This window comes from Sceloporus occidentalis, unplaced genomic scaffold (assembly GCF_023333645.1).
Source record: "Sceloporus occidentalis isolate IW3139 unplaced genomic scaffold, rSceOcc1.0.p SCAF_14, whole genome shotgun sequence".
NCBI classification, from domain to species: Eukaryota; Metazoa; Chordata; class Lepidosauria; order Squamata; family Phrynosomatidae; genus Sceloporus; species Sceloporus occidentalis.
This window is the reverse complement of record NW_028316994.1, coordinates 15,461,681-15,474,548: the sequence shown is the minus strand read 5'-3', so window position 1 is coordinate 15,474,548 and position 12,868 is coordinate 15,461,681. Positions and strand designations below refer to the sequence as shown.

The following is a 12,868-nucleotide window of genomic DNA, read 5'->3' as shown; positions in this document are numbered from 1 at the left end:
AGTTACTCTCAGCCTTGGGGGAAGGCAATGACAAACCTCCTCTGAAAAAGCTTGCTAAGAAAACCCCATGACAGGTTCTCCTTTAGGGTTGCCATAAGTCGAAAACAACTTGAAAGAAAAACAACAACAACAAACATGTTGTTGTTGTTGTTACTATTATTCACTTATATCCCACCTTTTTCCCAATGTAGGGACTCACGTTGGCTAATGGTAAATTGAAAACAGTACAATTTAAAAACAATACAAAAGCATTTTAAAAGTACAGATATATTCTTTAGATTAGGAATTGTGTGAAAAAAGATATTTAACTATGTGAAACCCCATAAAGGAAGGGTCTCTCACTTTTCAAACTGACCAGGCCACAAACTCCTACTAGCAAGAAGAGGGAGAAAAGAAACACCGACAATTTTTGAGAGAGAGAAAAAGATGCCACAGAAGTTTTATTGTTATCCAGTCTTTCTCCCTCCCTGCCCCCCACCCCATATGTAGGGCACAAGTCCAAGGAACTGGGGGTTGGCAGAGGTCAGTCCTGAGGTGTGGGGAGGTTATCGCCTCTTGTGGAAACCTGAAAGAACAGGGGGAGGGGATTGGAGAAAAGAAAAAGAAATGAGCGAGTGCAGAGGAGAGGACAGAATCAGAAAGAGCATGCATTCTATTCATGCGGCCAAATGCCTCTGAGGAACTGGCATTAACAAGGATGAGAGAGACTGCCACACACTACACAACAACAGCCTCCTGTGAGGGCTTTTGAAGTGGGACGAGTGGGTCATTGAGGTCAAGATGTAGTTGACATGAGGAGCACATGAGGAGATACCACTGTTCCTGGATTTGACTTTTTTTTTTGAGGGGAGAGCTGAATTAATGAAATATTCCACCATGTAGATGGAAAATTAGAGCACTAGGGAAAAGAGTGAGTCTTCTTCCACACACACTTTGAATATATGGAGGATTTTCTTTTCCAATGAAGGAGAGTACTCAGTGATAAGACTTCCAATTGTAATTTTCACCAGCCCGCCTTCTCTCTATATGGACTAAGATGGGTTGAGTTTTGTCAAGAAAGAGAACACACATCCTTTTTTAACCAGCACTTACCTTTTTTCTTCTTTCCATGTTTTGGGCCAACCTTCTTCCTCTTCTTCTTTTGAGGACCTGAATCCTAAAAGGCAGGAAAACAAGAAAAAGTTTTTAAAAGGGAGCGGGGACAAGCTACACAGAATTGCATATTCATGAAAATGGGATTTTCAGAACATTATCCAATGTGTTTTGGGAGATGTTTGGTTCAATCTGTATGCATTCAGAAGGACCATAGGGTTTTTGGGTTGTTGTTTTTTGGCCAGGGGAGGGGTTGGTTGTTGTTCTACGAAAACCTTCATCTACAATGTTTTCATTTGAAAACTGAAAGTAACACACTCTTCTGGTAGCAAAGGAAAAAGGACATTTTCTGATGGACAAACATCATATAATCAGAGTGTGTTCAGAACAATGTCTGGAAAACCAGTAGTATTCAAAATGTATTTGAAGGACCAATGGGGCAAATCAGTAAGAGGGTAAACAGTGGGCATTGCCCTTTTACCCCCAAACCAGCTTGTCATCAACCACTGATTTTCCCCAAAAGAGTAAGAATGTTCAGTTTACAGGGAGTAATAAAGATGTCTGTCTGACACTCTGTGTGAGCTTACTATACATCCTGGAATTTGTCCAATTATCCTTTACAACGTACAGGAAGATTTGGCAGTAGCAGAAGTCAACATGAGAAACAGGCCTGACTCCAATGCATGGTACTTTAGCTGCCAAGGCCCAAGTGTGCTGGAGAGAGAAGGTATGGGGCACCATACCTGCTCTAGGCATTTATTGAAAGAGGGGGGGAAATCATCAGTCCACTCTGTGCCAGGCAGTTAGCTCTGGGATTCAACCATTTAAAGTTTCCACAGTGCTGTGTAATACAGCCTGGTTCTAGGGCACTGGGAGATATTTAAGCAATGGTTTCCAGATGAGGCTGCTTGGCAGTGGTCAGGATGTCAGCGCTGTTTATAAGCAAGCCAAGTTACATTAAACCTTGTAGAAAAGTTGGTTAAGGAAGAATGTTGGGTAAAACCTACACTAGTAGAATACGTACCTATTTTAGGCATTCACAGTTCACAAAACTTGAAAATCTATCTTGCTTCAGTCAACACAAGGCTGCCCAGTAAAACCAGACACTACCTGGACTCTAGACAACCTACATTCAACAAGCAGACCAGTGAAAGCTGTTTGTTATTTTTATAATTTAGTTTGGAGTCCGTCTTGTGGATCCACAGAAAAAAGAATGACACCTCAGACTTTTAAAACTCTTCAGTGTCCTTAATTTCTTTTCCCCATGGAAGGCTAACAGCAAAATAGCAGCTGACACATTGAGAGGAAAGGCCAACTGCTGTCAAGTTACAACATGCTCTCTCTCAAGCAAGGTGTGGTTTGCCCATCCTTCTACAAGCCCCAAATTTACTCCATCATGAAAGGTAGCCTTCTCATATACACATCTGGGTTCATAGTTCAATGTCACAAGCATCCACTGAAATGTGCTGCCTCTGAGGCACTGTCACACTTGGCGAAATAAATATCCTGTTTCTCACAATGGTCTATCAGGTCCTCAGGGAAGCCCATAAGGAGGTCAAGATACTCTTTGTGGTTCAATAGTGACTCTAAACAACGCATGAGCAAGTTTTGTAGCTCCAGCCCCAATACAGACAGTGTGACTTACTTCTGTCAAAGGTGGGCATATGGTTGTATGTAGCCCCCCAAAAGAATTTTGTGGCCCTTCACCACTTCAGACACCTACACCACACTTTTTCTGGTGGCAAAGAAGTCTCCAGGAGTGGCAATTCACTCACTAACCTGGTGACCGAATCCCCCTGCATTGTTTATCATGAAAAAATGTCTGTTTTCAAAACCAGAAGTAGACTTCTGGTCACTTCTAGTTTTGTTTTTTGTTTTTTCATTTTTAGAGGGCTCCTGGGACAAAAAAACAGTTCTCTGGACTCTACACAAATGTCAGTATAGCTTACATTCTCATTTCTTGCTTTCTGTTGAACGAAGACTACATGTGTACAATCAGATTAATGGACATCCTCATCACTCAAGCCACTCATCCTCCATCAAACTGCCTTCCCTGCTGACTGAAACCTAACATACCTACCTCTCCCAACGGAGCTGCTGATCCAGTCAATGCACTGATGTCTCCAAAGTAGGTAAGTGAGCTCAGCTGGGAACTCAGGGCCCCCTCTCGCCTCCGGCGGGCCTTCTCTTTCCGGGTCATATTAAGACGTACCATCATACTCTCTTCATACTTCGTCCTACATAAGGAAGCCATGATAGAAGAAAATTGTTACCTACACAACTGGCATATGCTTGACACTAGCCAAATGCTTCCCTACTCCGCTAGTTGGTTTCTTGAGGCAACAGCTCTTTCTTCTTCTCAACTCTTCCTCCCACAGCAACAAGTACAAAGAAGTACATTGACTCTGAGGCTTCAATTGGCCTTAATCTTAGGCTCTAGAGGAAAGGAAGAGTCTTAGGCACGGTACAGAGCGCCAAAAAGAGGCGCCTCCCCAGAGCCTCTCTTTGATCTGCAGGAGTGCCGCAGCAACCAAATTGTGTGGTGCTGCTGCGAAGCAAAAAAGGAGTACCCGGACGTGGCCCCTTTTTGCGGCACCACTGCAACACCGCAAAGCATCAGAGCCGGAGCGGTGATGTTGCAGCTGCGCCGCCCCGTCTGAAAGTGGCGCAGCTGCTGCGCCCTGGTCTCATGTGAGGGTTGCTTGGTGTGTGGGTGCTCTGCCCACCAGGCAACCCTCGCATGTGACGTGGGCGCTGCAAAAGCCCATCTGTTCCAGGCCTTAGATAAAAAGACTGGTCTTCTCCCCAACTACTTATTCAAATGAAGAGAACTCAAGCAGGTTCCAGGAAATCAAAATGGAAACTGTTTATGCCTCCAGATGTTAAGGCAACAACTCACATCAGCCCTAGTCAGCACAGTAAATGGTGATGACTGATGGGAACTGTAATCGAACATCTGGTAGGTCATACATTCCCCATCTTGTCAGTAAGCCCCTTTGCAAGCTTTTGACCTAGAAATTAGGGCCCTTTCACACTACACATTTATCACTATCATTCCACTTTAGCCACCATGGTAAAATCCTATGGAAGCCTATGGTTTGTAGACTGGGGAGGCACTGCAGTTATCTGGCTGAGAATTCTAAACACCCTTCACTCCCAGGATTCCATGGGAGGGAACCATAGGAATTAAAGTGGAATCACAGCACTTTAGTTGGTGTAGTGTGAAGGGACTCCCAGACTTTCTCTTCACTCCATTCCCAGCCTCCCCTTGCTTACCAAGACACTCAACTCTTCTCCTTCTCATCCCCAGGACTACACACGCACATACTAACCGGTGTTCATCCTCTCTGCTTTGCTTGGTAGAGTGAGCATAACGTCCCTCACGGACCTCCTCGGGAGCATCCGAATACTGCTCTTTCAGCTCCCGGATGATAGAACTGCTGAGCGCTCTCTTCTTGGCCTGTTCCAGCATCTTCTTTTCTCTCTCCACCTCTGTTTCATCTGGGAAAAGGAAGCATCAAGGCAGGACATTGTATCCGCACCCAAAGCAGCCCTTTCCCAAAGTTAAGTTTCAGCCAGTCCTGGAAGTGGGCTGAAACAATCCAGTTGATCATAGAAATGCTTTTTAAACAGCTCCCACCCTCAACACAACTTCCATCTTCAATACCAGTCAACCCCTAACTCATAATATATGTATTTTGCATACTGTAATGTACAGGCACCAGGCGAGGTGGGATGTATTTCTTGCTCCCTCCTTTCGATACCCCTTTCTCAGAACTCTTTGTGCCATCTGCAGCATTTCCATCTTCCTCCTCCGAGTCGCTGAGCTGTGAATAAGGAGAAGACAGGGAAAGCGTTAAGAATTTCCAAGTATTTCTTCCAGTAGTAACCCAGTTTGTTCAAGTCAAGACAAGATCAACAGTTATCAGACAGCAGTAAAAACACTGTTTTGCATTTGAATTCCACTTCTTCACTATTACTGAAGAGAACGCTGTGCTGAAAGAAATGAATTTATTTTTAATCTATCAACAGAGGAGGCATTTCAGAGGGAACCCCTCCACTACATGCTAAAACATTTAAGAAACTCAGTGCCAGATGGGTAGGACTTTCCTGCTAACCTGTGGTCAAAATATCAGAAAAATAGTTCTCTGTGTTGGCCTACTCAAGAAAGGTTGTTGGTGTTTTTTTTTAATCATGAGAGTGTAGGAAAGTCCTATAGTGAACTTTTCAAAAGTCTTTGCACCCACAAAAAAGCAGTGTTTCACTCCAAAACATGTTACGTACTGCGGCTAAATTCATGAGATTTTCCACATCACCGAAATCTAGCATTATAATTTCTGGCAATCCTCATTTATTTGCTCCCACTATCCAAAGTAAATGAGTTCTTACATTCTCATCATGTTTACATTTACATAATACTGGCAGTTATGAAATGTGGATTGAGTCCACATTTACCAGGGTTCAACCTTAAAAGTGTTGAAGCAATGTAGTGAAGAGCCTAATCATGCATGTTTAATCTTCTTATGTTTATATTCCCTTTCTCCAAAAATCTGGAGGGCTCAAGAGCAGGATGAAGCCTGGGGAATGAGTGCTGGTATTGAGTGGTAGGCAAGGATGAATAGGAACAACAAGTTTCTTTTTCTCTGGAAGAAGAAATGAGCCAAAACACAGGAAATTGCAGGAGAATGGCTGAGACAAGACACACAGGAACCACAATAAATAAACTTTCTATTTGGAGTAGCCAAAGAATTTGATCTTGGCCTCTCAGAGAACTGTACCTGGAAAGTCTGAGAATCATGGCACCAATTTGACAATGAGCAAAAGGTAGGCAAGTGGGGCTAGTGGCCAAATTTTTTTAGGTTAGGGCGGGAATAATGCAGGTTTCCAGATGTTGCTGAACTGCAACTCCCAGCAAATAAAGCCAGCACAATGTTGGGAGTTGCAGTCTATCAACTTCTGGAGAGCTGCATGATTCCTATGACTACACCTCCCATCATCCCCACTGCGAGGTCAGGACAAGCTGGCATCACAATATTCCCTTGCAAAATCATCTGCCCACCCTGACTCAAGGAGATCCTGTCACCCATTTCTTCCATACCTTGCTGACCAGGTTGTTAGGATTCGGCTTGAACCTCAGTGGGTCATTTTCACCTGGAAAGAGAACATCACCCCAGGAGGGGAGTTTAGGATTACACCTTCTTAATAGCCCAAATTGCACCCTTTCTGCCATTTGAAATTTAAGACTGTCCACATGACTCACCCAAAGCCCCTGTCACAGCTGCCTTCACTAGTTTGTCCACCTGATATTTCAGCTTCTGGTCAATGGGGCGTATCTTTTCCAACACCTATCAAAAGACAGAAAGGAAGACAAGCTTCAGACTGGCATGCTACACCCAGCTCCTTCAGTATTCTATTTTTAGATGCTCGAGATTAATGGTGGGACCTATGGAAAGGTTAAACACACATTCCCACTGATCTACAGGTCCTGTAATTCTGGGCAGGGTCATTTTGGCCTGTCTTTTTTATACACCGCTATGATCATTGTGGAATAGCGGTCTATAAATAAAACTTATTATTATTATTATTTCCCTTTTCCTGCCCCTACTCTATCCTACTGCAAAATCTCTGCATTTGAGACACCCGTGAACAAATCCATGTTAAGGAAAATGCAACATGGGACATACAGTAATAGAAATAAAATATGTATGTGAAAGTCACAATGACTAAGCAAGAGCAATTAAGAAGCTTCACAGGTGAAAAAGCTAATGTAATTTAGAAGTCTTGAAAGTCAAGGACAGAATTATAGAATGTACAATTGGAAACACCTGAGATTCATTAAGTGTACAAGGTAAAATGATGAAATACTTGGGTCGGTCTTAAGTGTGGGTTGAACTATGTGAACCAATCAAAATGAATGTACACACCCACTGGGTGGAAACTGACTAGTGGGTGGTGATTAACAATGGCTATAATAATTGCAATGTTTGCCAATGTTTTTTGTTGGGTAGTTGGAGTAGTTTGGAGATATTGTGGAGTATTGGAGATTGTAGAGATTGTGATTTGTAGGGCATATAGTATTTGTATATAGTAGAATAAAGTAGATCTTTTATATAAGACTACTGAGTTGTCTGGTGTCTTGAGTGAAGATACAAGAGCCAGCAGAATCCTGGAGACATCTGAGGAAGAAGAGTGAGAAGGCTTGGAGAGTTTGTCAGGGTCTTCAGCCTATTCTCTGAAACTCTGCTGCTTTGAAGAAAAGCATTAACCACTGACCAAAGCTGGTCAGCTCTGCTGCATAACAAGGTGGCGAGTTAGAGCCAGAGGTGAAGAGCTACAACTCCCATCATCCCTGACAATCCACACCGTTCGGGTTTCCACTAAGCGCAGCAATGCAGGGTGGTCAGCAACAGAGCGTCCAGACGTTTTCTCCAGGATGAGGTGAGAGAGATCTTGAAGGTAGAGAAGCAGCAGCTGGTCCTTCACTTCCATGAAACTGAGGCCCTGTGTGTGGGGAAAGGAAGGTTGAGGCCTGTATGCTTGGAAAAAAAATGACAAAACCAAAAAAATAAATAAAAGGAAAACCGAGCTGTGCAATGCACAACATGCACAAGAATAATTAATAGAGAAACAGATGAACAAACACCAGGGGATCCAAAAGTAGCTAGAAAGAAAAGAGCTGACATGACCTCAGAGCTAGAAAAATTACTTTTTGGAAAAGCTGCCAGATCCCACACACACACACACACACACCGGCAACAGGATGTGGTGTGGTGACTAAGGGCCCCAAAAGACAGGCCAAAATAAAGCTGCTTCGGGTCTCTTTGGAGGTATGCTGTTTAAATGACACACGTATCTTAAGAGGCCAGAAGCTGCGCCAAAGTTGCACTCCAGTCCATAGGATTGGAGCATGGCTTTGGCATGATTTCTGGCCTCTCTGGATGCATGCACCATTTAAATAGCATACCTCCAAAGTGACCCGAAGCAGCTTTATTTTAGCCTGTCTGTTTGGGACCCTAAAAGACATAGGGAATCACCATCCAAAAAGAGGACATTTTCAAGCTCTAAAGTGACTAAATGCTGGGATTTGTCTCTGCACAGCACTCCCACTGTACTCAGTGACACAGGAACAAGATCTGCATCATGGAAAGAGAGTCAAGAAGGTCAGGATCTGCACTAGGTAAAGTGCAGAAGGAACATGAGTCTGGTTAAGAAGGCAGTTGGCAATTAGGTGTTCTTGGCAGAGGACACAGAAAGAGAAGATAAGTCTAAAGGAGCAATAAAGATGTACTTGCAGGAAGAAGTGCAAGGTGGGGGGACAGACTTTATAGAAGAAAAAGCATCTCGTGGGTTAATCTTAGAGCAAACCTCAATACTCTTGTTTCTACAGAGAATTCTATGGCTCGCGCCAAACTAAAAAACAACAACAACAAGATTCTATATGGTGGGGCCATGACAATTGAAATGCCATTACATTGATACAACGGTACAGAACAGATACTTGCTGAGAGTGTATCTACAGTTGTCCCTCCATATTCACTAAGGTTAGGGGAACAAGACCCCCGTGAATATGGAAAAACTGCAAATAACAAAAACACTGTTTTCACCTGAGAGGACACCTCTCTAGGAATCTCTAGGTCCTCCAGTGCAACTCTGTGGTCAATGTCCAACATACACTGACCATAGAATGGCACTAGAGTAGCTACAAATGGTCTTTCAGTGCAATGTTTAGTTGAAGTTGACCACAGAGTTGCACTGAAGGACCTAGACATTCCTCGAGAGAACATATTAATGAAATCTGTGAATAATCAAATCCGCAAATATCAAAGCCGCAAATATGGAGGGATGACTGTATATCATATAGGTATAGCTGTTTGACATCCCTTTATCTGCCATGGCTCCATTCTAGAGAATCCTAGGATTTCAATTTGGCAAGCATGAAGCAAGAAGATGGGCAGGCTTGGATAGAGCCAGCTAATCACAGCTCATGAATGCTGGGGGAGTGAGGCACTATGGGGGAGAAATACAAAAAACAGATGTTTGTCTGTTAAAGAGAGATAGATAGAGGGGAATAGAGGAGATCCAAGTAGGCCTTTTGGGAGCTGAGATCATGAATGGAGTTCAGGGACAAGTGTTATTTTAATTAGCAAGGACATGCTTTACAACAACAAATCCACTGATCAGCACATCCACTTGTCCAGTATTGGAAACACAAGCCCAAGGCAAGGATCTGAAGGGTTAAAAAGGCAAGGTGAATGATACGAGCCCAGAGGTTGGAACTGTGGGTCCAACCTGGAGAGGAGTTTGGTCACAGCAAAGTAATCCAGTAATCCAGTTCACTTCCCTAAAATGTAGCAGAAAATTTTCTTTCCCCACCACAGTACTAATCCCAGGATTCCCCAGGATGGAGGTATGGCAGTGATATCAAAATGCCATAACTGTATACTGTAGACATACCCTAAAAGACCAAACTGTTTCAAATGTATTTTATTTAATTTTATGCCACCTTTCTCCCAAAAAGAGAGCCAAGGCGGCACACAAGATAAAAACACTTTAAAAACAATGAAACTATACCTAGTTAAAACAGTATCAAATTAAGATTAAAAACCTACAAAAGTTAAAAAACATAATCTAACAACATTTAAATTTGCCTGTTTCCTCCCCATCAACTTACCTTCTCTGTAGGGTAGGCCCCTGCCCGCACTTTCTGTGCCAGACATTGGACATGATGGGTCACCGCAACAACCTATATTAGAGGGAGGGAGAAAAGGATGCTCTTAAAAAAGGACTGGAGAAGAGATCTACCAGTTACAAAATGGAGAATGGACTGGGGGATAAAGCACAGGTGAGTGCTTCTCTTACTTGCTCTTGGAGAGACTTCAACAGGCTTAGTGCTACAGGCAAGTCTGCTTCCACTGTCTCCTGCAGTACAAAAGAAAACAGGGATGGGAAATGTATATTTCTGTACCCAAGTCTCTTATGGGTCCAAGCAGAATAAACACTGAACAGATCCAGTCCATGCCATACACTCTTAGACTACCACACATTGTTTCAGAAACTTCACCTACTGCAAAATGCAGCAGCCAAAACAATCTGTGGAACCCACTTTTCGGAGAATATTGGTCCAATTCAGTTTCTTCCATACGAGCTCCCACTTCATTTCCGGGCACAACTGTTTCTATTCTTAGTGTTATCCATAAAGTTCTGAACCTCCTCAATATAGCATCTTCCTTAAGTGTTGGGACCACAATCGACATCATCCTCAGCCGCAAACAGTGGGCACTATATTGGGAAGCTTACCTGTGATAAAACTGGCCAATATTATATGGATAACAATTTGTGCCTTGAAATCATTTCTGACTTATGGCAGCCTTAGGCGAACCTCTCACAGGCTTTTCTGGGAAGAATTTGTTCAGCGGAGGCTTGCCCTTGCTTTCTTCTGAAGCTGGGAGTGTGTGACTTGCCCAAGGCGACCCAGTGTGAGCAAGGATTCGAACCCAGTGTTCTAGTCCAATGCTGAAACCACCATGCTGGCTCTCACATCAGAAAGACTACTTCCTCTCACAAGATTGTGTCCAGCGTCTACATTCACAACCTGAGGCCTTACTCTGCATGAACTATGTCCTGTTGGGATGCTAAAGGAGGATTTTTCCTACTGTACATGCGCTAGTTGTGAGATTCCTTCCCTCAAGAGGCTGCTCTACACTTTTTTCTGCTTTAAGCAAAACCTTCTTGGGCTGCATCTACACTGAAGAAATAATGCAGATGATGATGATGATGATATTTATTTGTATCCCTCTCTTTTCCCCGAACTAGGACTCAGAGCGGCTTCACAATCAATTACTACAATGTTAAAATAGATAGCTATTAAAAGAATAACATACATTTTAAAAAGATAACACTGTATAAAACACTTTAAAATGAAAGAACATCCACTTTAGCTTTTAGTTTGACTCCACTTTGGCCACGGCAGACCCATGGGATGGGTTTTTAGGATTTGTAGTTTTTGTGAGGCATTTAGTCTTCTTCTCTGTCAGAGTGCTCCAGTGCTACAGAAAACTACACATTCCCTTCTTAGATTGCAAGCCTGAGGGCAGGGAACCATCTAACTAAAAGATTGTATGTACAGCGCTGTGTAAATTTACAGCGCTTTATAAATAAAGGTTAATAATAATAATAATAATAATAATAATCCCAAGATTCCAGAGTGGAACCACAGCAATGAAAGTGGAATTACGGTGGAACTAAAAAACACACACAAAGATCATATAGAAATAAAAGCATTTCAAACACTGATTTAAAAGCACAGAAGTAGGTCTAATCTGCATTGAGAAATAGTGCAGTTTGAGACTGCTTTAACTGCCATGGCCCCATGCTCTGGAATTCTGGGATTTGTTATTTGGTGAGACAACTACAAACTACAGATCCCAGAATTCCACAGGATGGAGCCATGGCAGTGCCAAACTGCATTAATTCTTCACTGTGGGAGCAACCTTTAAGGATGCGTCTACACTGTTGAAACAATGCAGTTTGAGCCCACTTTAATTGCCCTGGCTCCATCCTATGGAATCCCAGGATTTGTAGTTCTGCAAGATCTAAACTACAAACGCCAGCATTCCTCAGGATGGAGCAATTGAGGTGATGCCAAAACTGCATTATTTCGACTGTGCAGATGGACTCTGATAGGCTGCTGCCACAGTGAAGGATTAATGCAGTTTGGCACCGCTTTAAGTGTGTGACTCTGTCCCAAGAGATCCTGGGATTTCTGGGGCTGACAGAGAAGGCTAGAGCAACCGCAAAACTACAAATCCCAGGATTCCATAGTATTGAGCCAGGGCAGCTAAAGCGGTGTCAAACTGCATTATTTCTACAGTGCAGATGTACCCCTGATACTCGCAGTGCTTCTCAACCCTTGGCCCTGCAGATGTTTTGGGCTTCAGTTCCCTTAATTCCTGACTATTGGCCAAGGTGGCTGAGGCTTCTGGGAACCGAAGTCCAAAACAAACGGGGGACCAAAGGCTGGGATCCAGTGTCTTATAGGCGCCCTGCCACAGTGAAGAATTAATTCAGTTTGACGCCGCTTTGACTGCCCTGGCTCAATACTATGGAATCCTAGGATTTGTAGTTTACTGTAGCACCAGAATTCCCTGACAGAGGTGGCTAGATCTCTCACAGAACTACAAATCCCAGAATTCCATAGCATGGAGCCAGGGCAGTTAAAGCGGTGTCAAACTGGGTTATTTCTGCAGTGTAGACGCACCCTTGAAGTCCCCTGTAATACCATTTCCAGGGCCAGATTCAAAGGGCACAGGAGTGCACTCTGCACATGCTCAGGAGCACCACTGGCTCCGCCTTTCTCACCTCCAACTCCGGAGAACCCACCAAAAGCCCCTCAGCCTCCGCCATGACTAACGCTGCCTCTACTGTTCTCACGCGGGAAGCGCCTCCACATCTGGAAAGAAAGCCCCGCCTTCCCTACGAGAGCTGACCAATCAGGGACACACTTCCGCCTCACTTCGGACCAATCCCTGAAAGAATTGGTCTCGCTCTAGCCGCTTCAGCCAATCAGGCATCGCCGAGGCTGGGCTTTAAATCTTCCTCGTTCGCTTCCGCCTTTTGGCAACTGACTCGCACAACAACCAATCGCATCTAAAAACCCGCTTACTTCAACCAGCTTTGGACCAATGAGAGTACGCGCTTGAATCACCGGCCGGAATTAACGGCCAATCAGAACCAGTGTATTAAAAAGACAGAGAGAGGAATGTTGCTAGGGGCTCCA

At 43.6% G+C, this 12,868-nt stretch overlaps 1 protein-coding gene across 1 annotated transcript; it reads right to left on the bottom strand.

Moving 5' to 3' along the window:
• Positions 1-400: 400 nt before the first annotated feature.
• LOC149304216 (neuroguidin-like) lies at positions 401-12,561 on the bottom strand. The gene is made up of 11 exons (XM_089480531.1): positions 12,451-12,561; positions 9,952-10,011; positions 9,764-9,835; positions 7,456-7,593; positions 6,353-6,437; positions 6,191-6,243; positions 4,799-4,919; positions 4,425-4,593; positions 3,173-3,329; positions 1,093-1,156; positions 401-565 (listed from the first exon to the last, which is right to left on the bottom strand). Exons 1-11 carry the CDS (start codon positions 12,493-12,495, stop codon positions 546-548), a joined length of 984 nt encoding a protein of 327 aa, XP_089336657.1. The 5' UTR covers positions 12,496-12,561; the 3' UTR covers positions 401-545.
• Positions 12,562-12,868: the final 307 nt, after the last annotated feature.

Excerpts from the sequence above, each read along its gene's own strand:
- LOC149304216 (XM_089480531.1), bottom strand. The coding sequence starts at position 12,495 with ATGGCGGAGGCTGAGGGGCTTTTGGTGGGTTCTCCGGAGTTGGAG. Across the intron at positions 7,594-9,763 it reads GGGCCTACCCTACAGAGAAG|GGCCTCAGTTTCATGGAAGT; the intron begins GTAAGTTGATGG and ends CCCCACACACAG. Across the intron at positions 566-1,092 it reads ACATGGAAAGAAGAAAAAAG|GTTTCCACAAGAGGCGATAA; the intron begins GTAAGTGCTGGT and ends CTGTTCTTTCAG.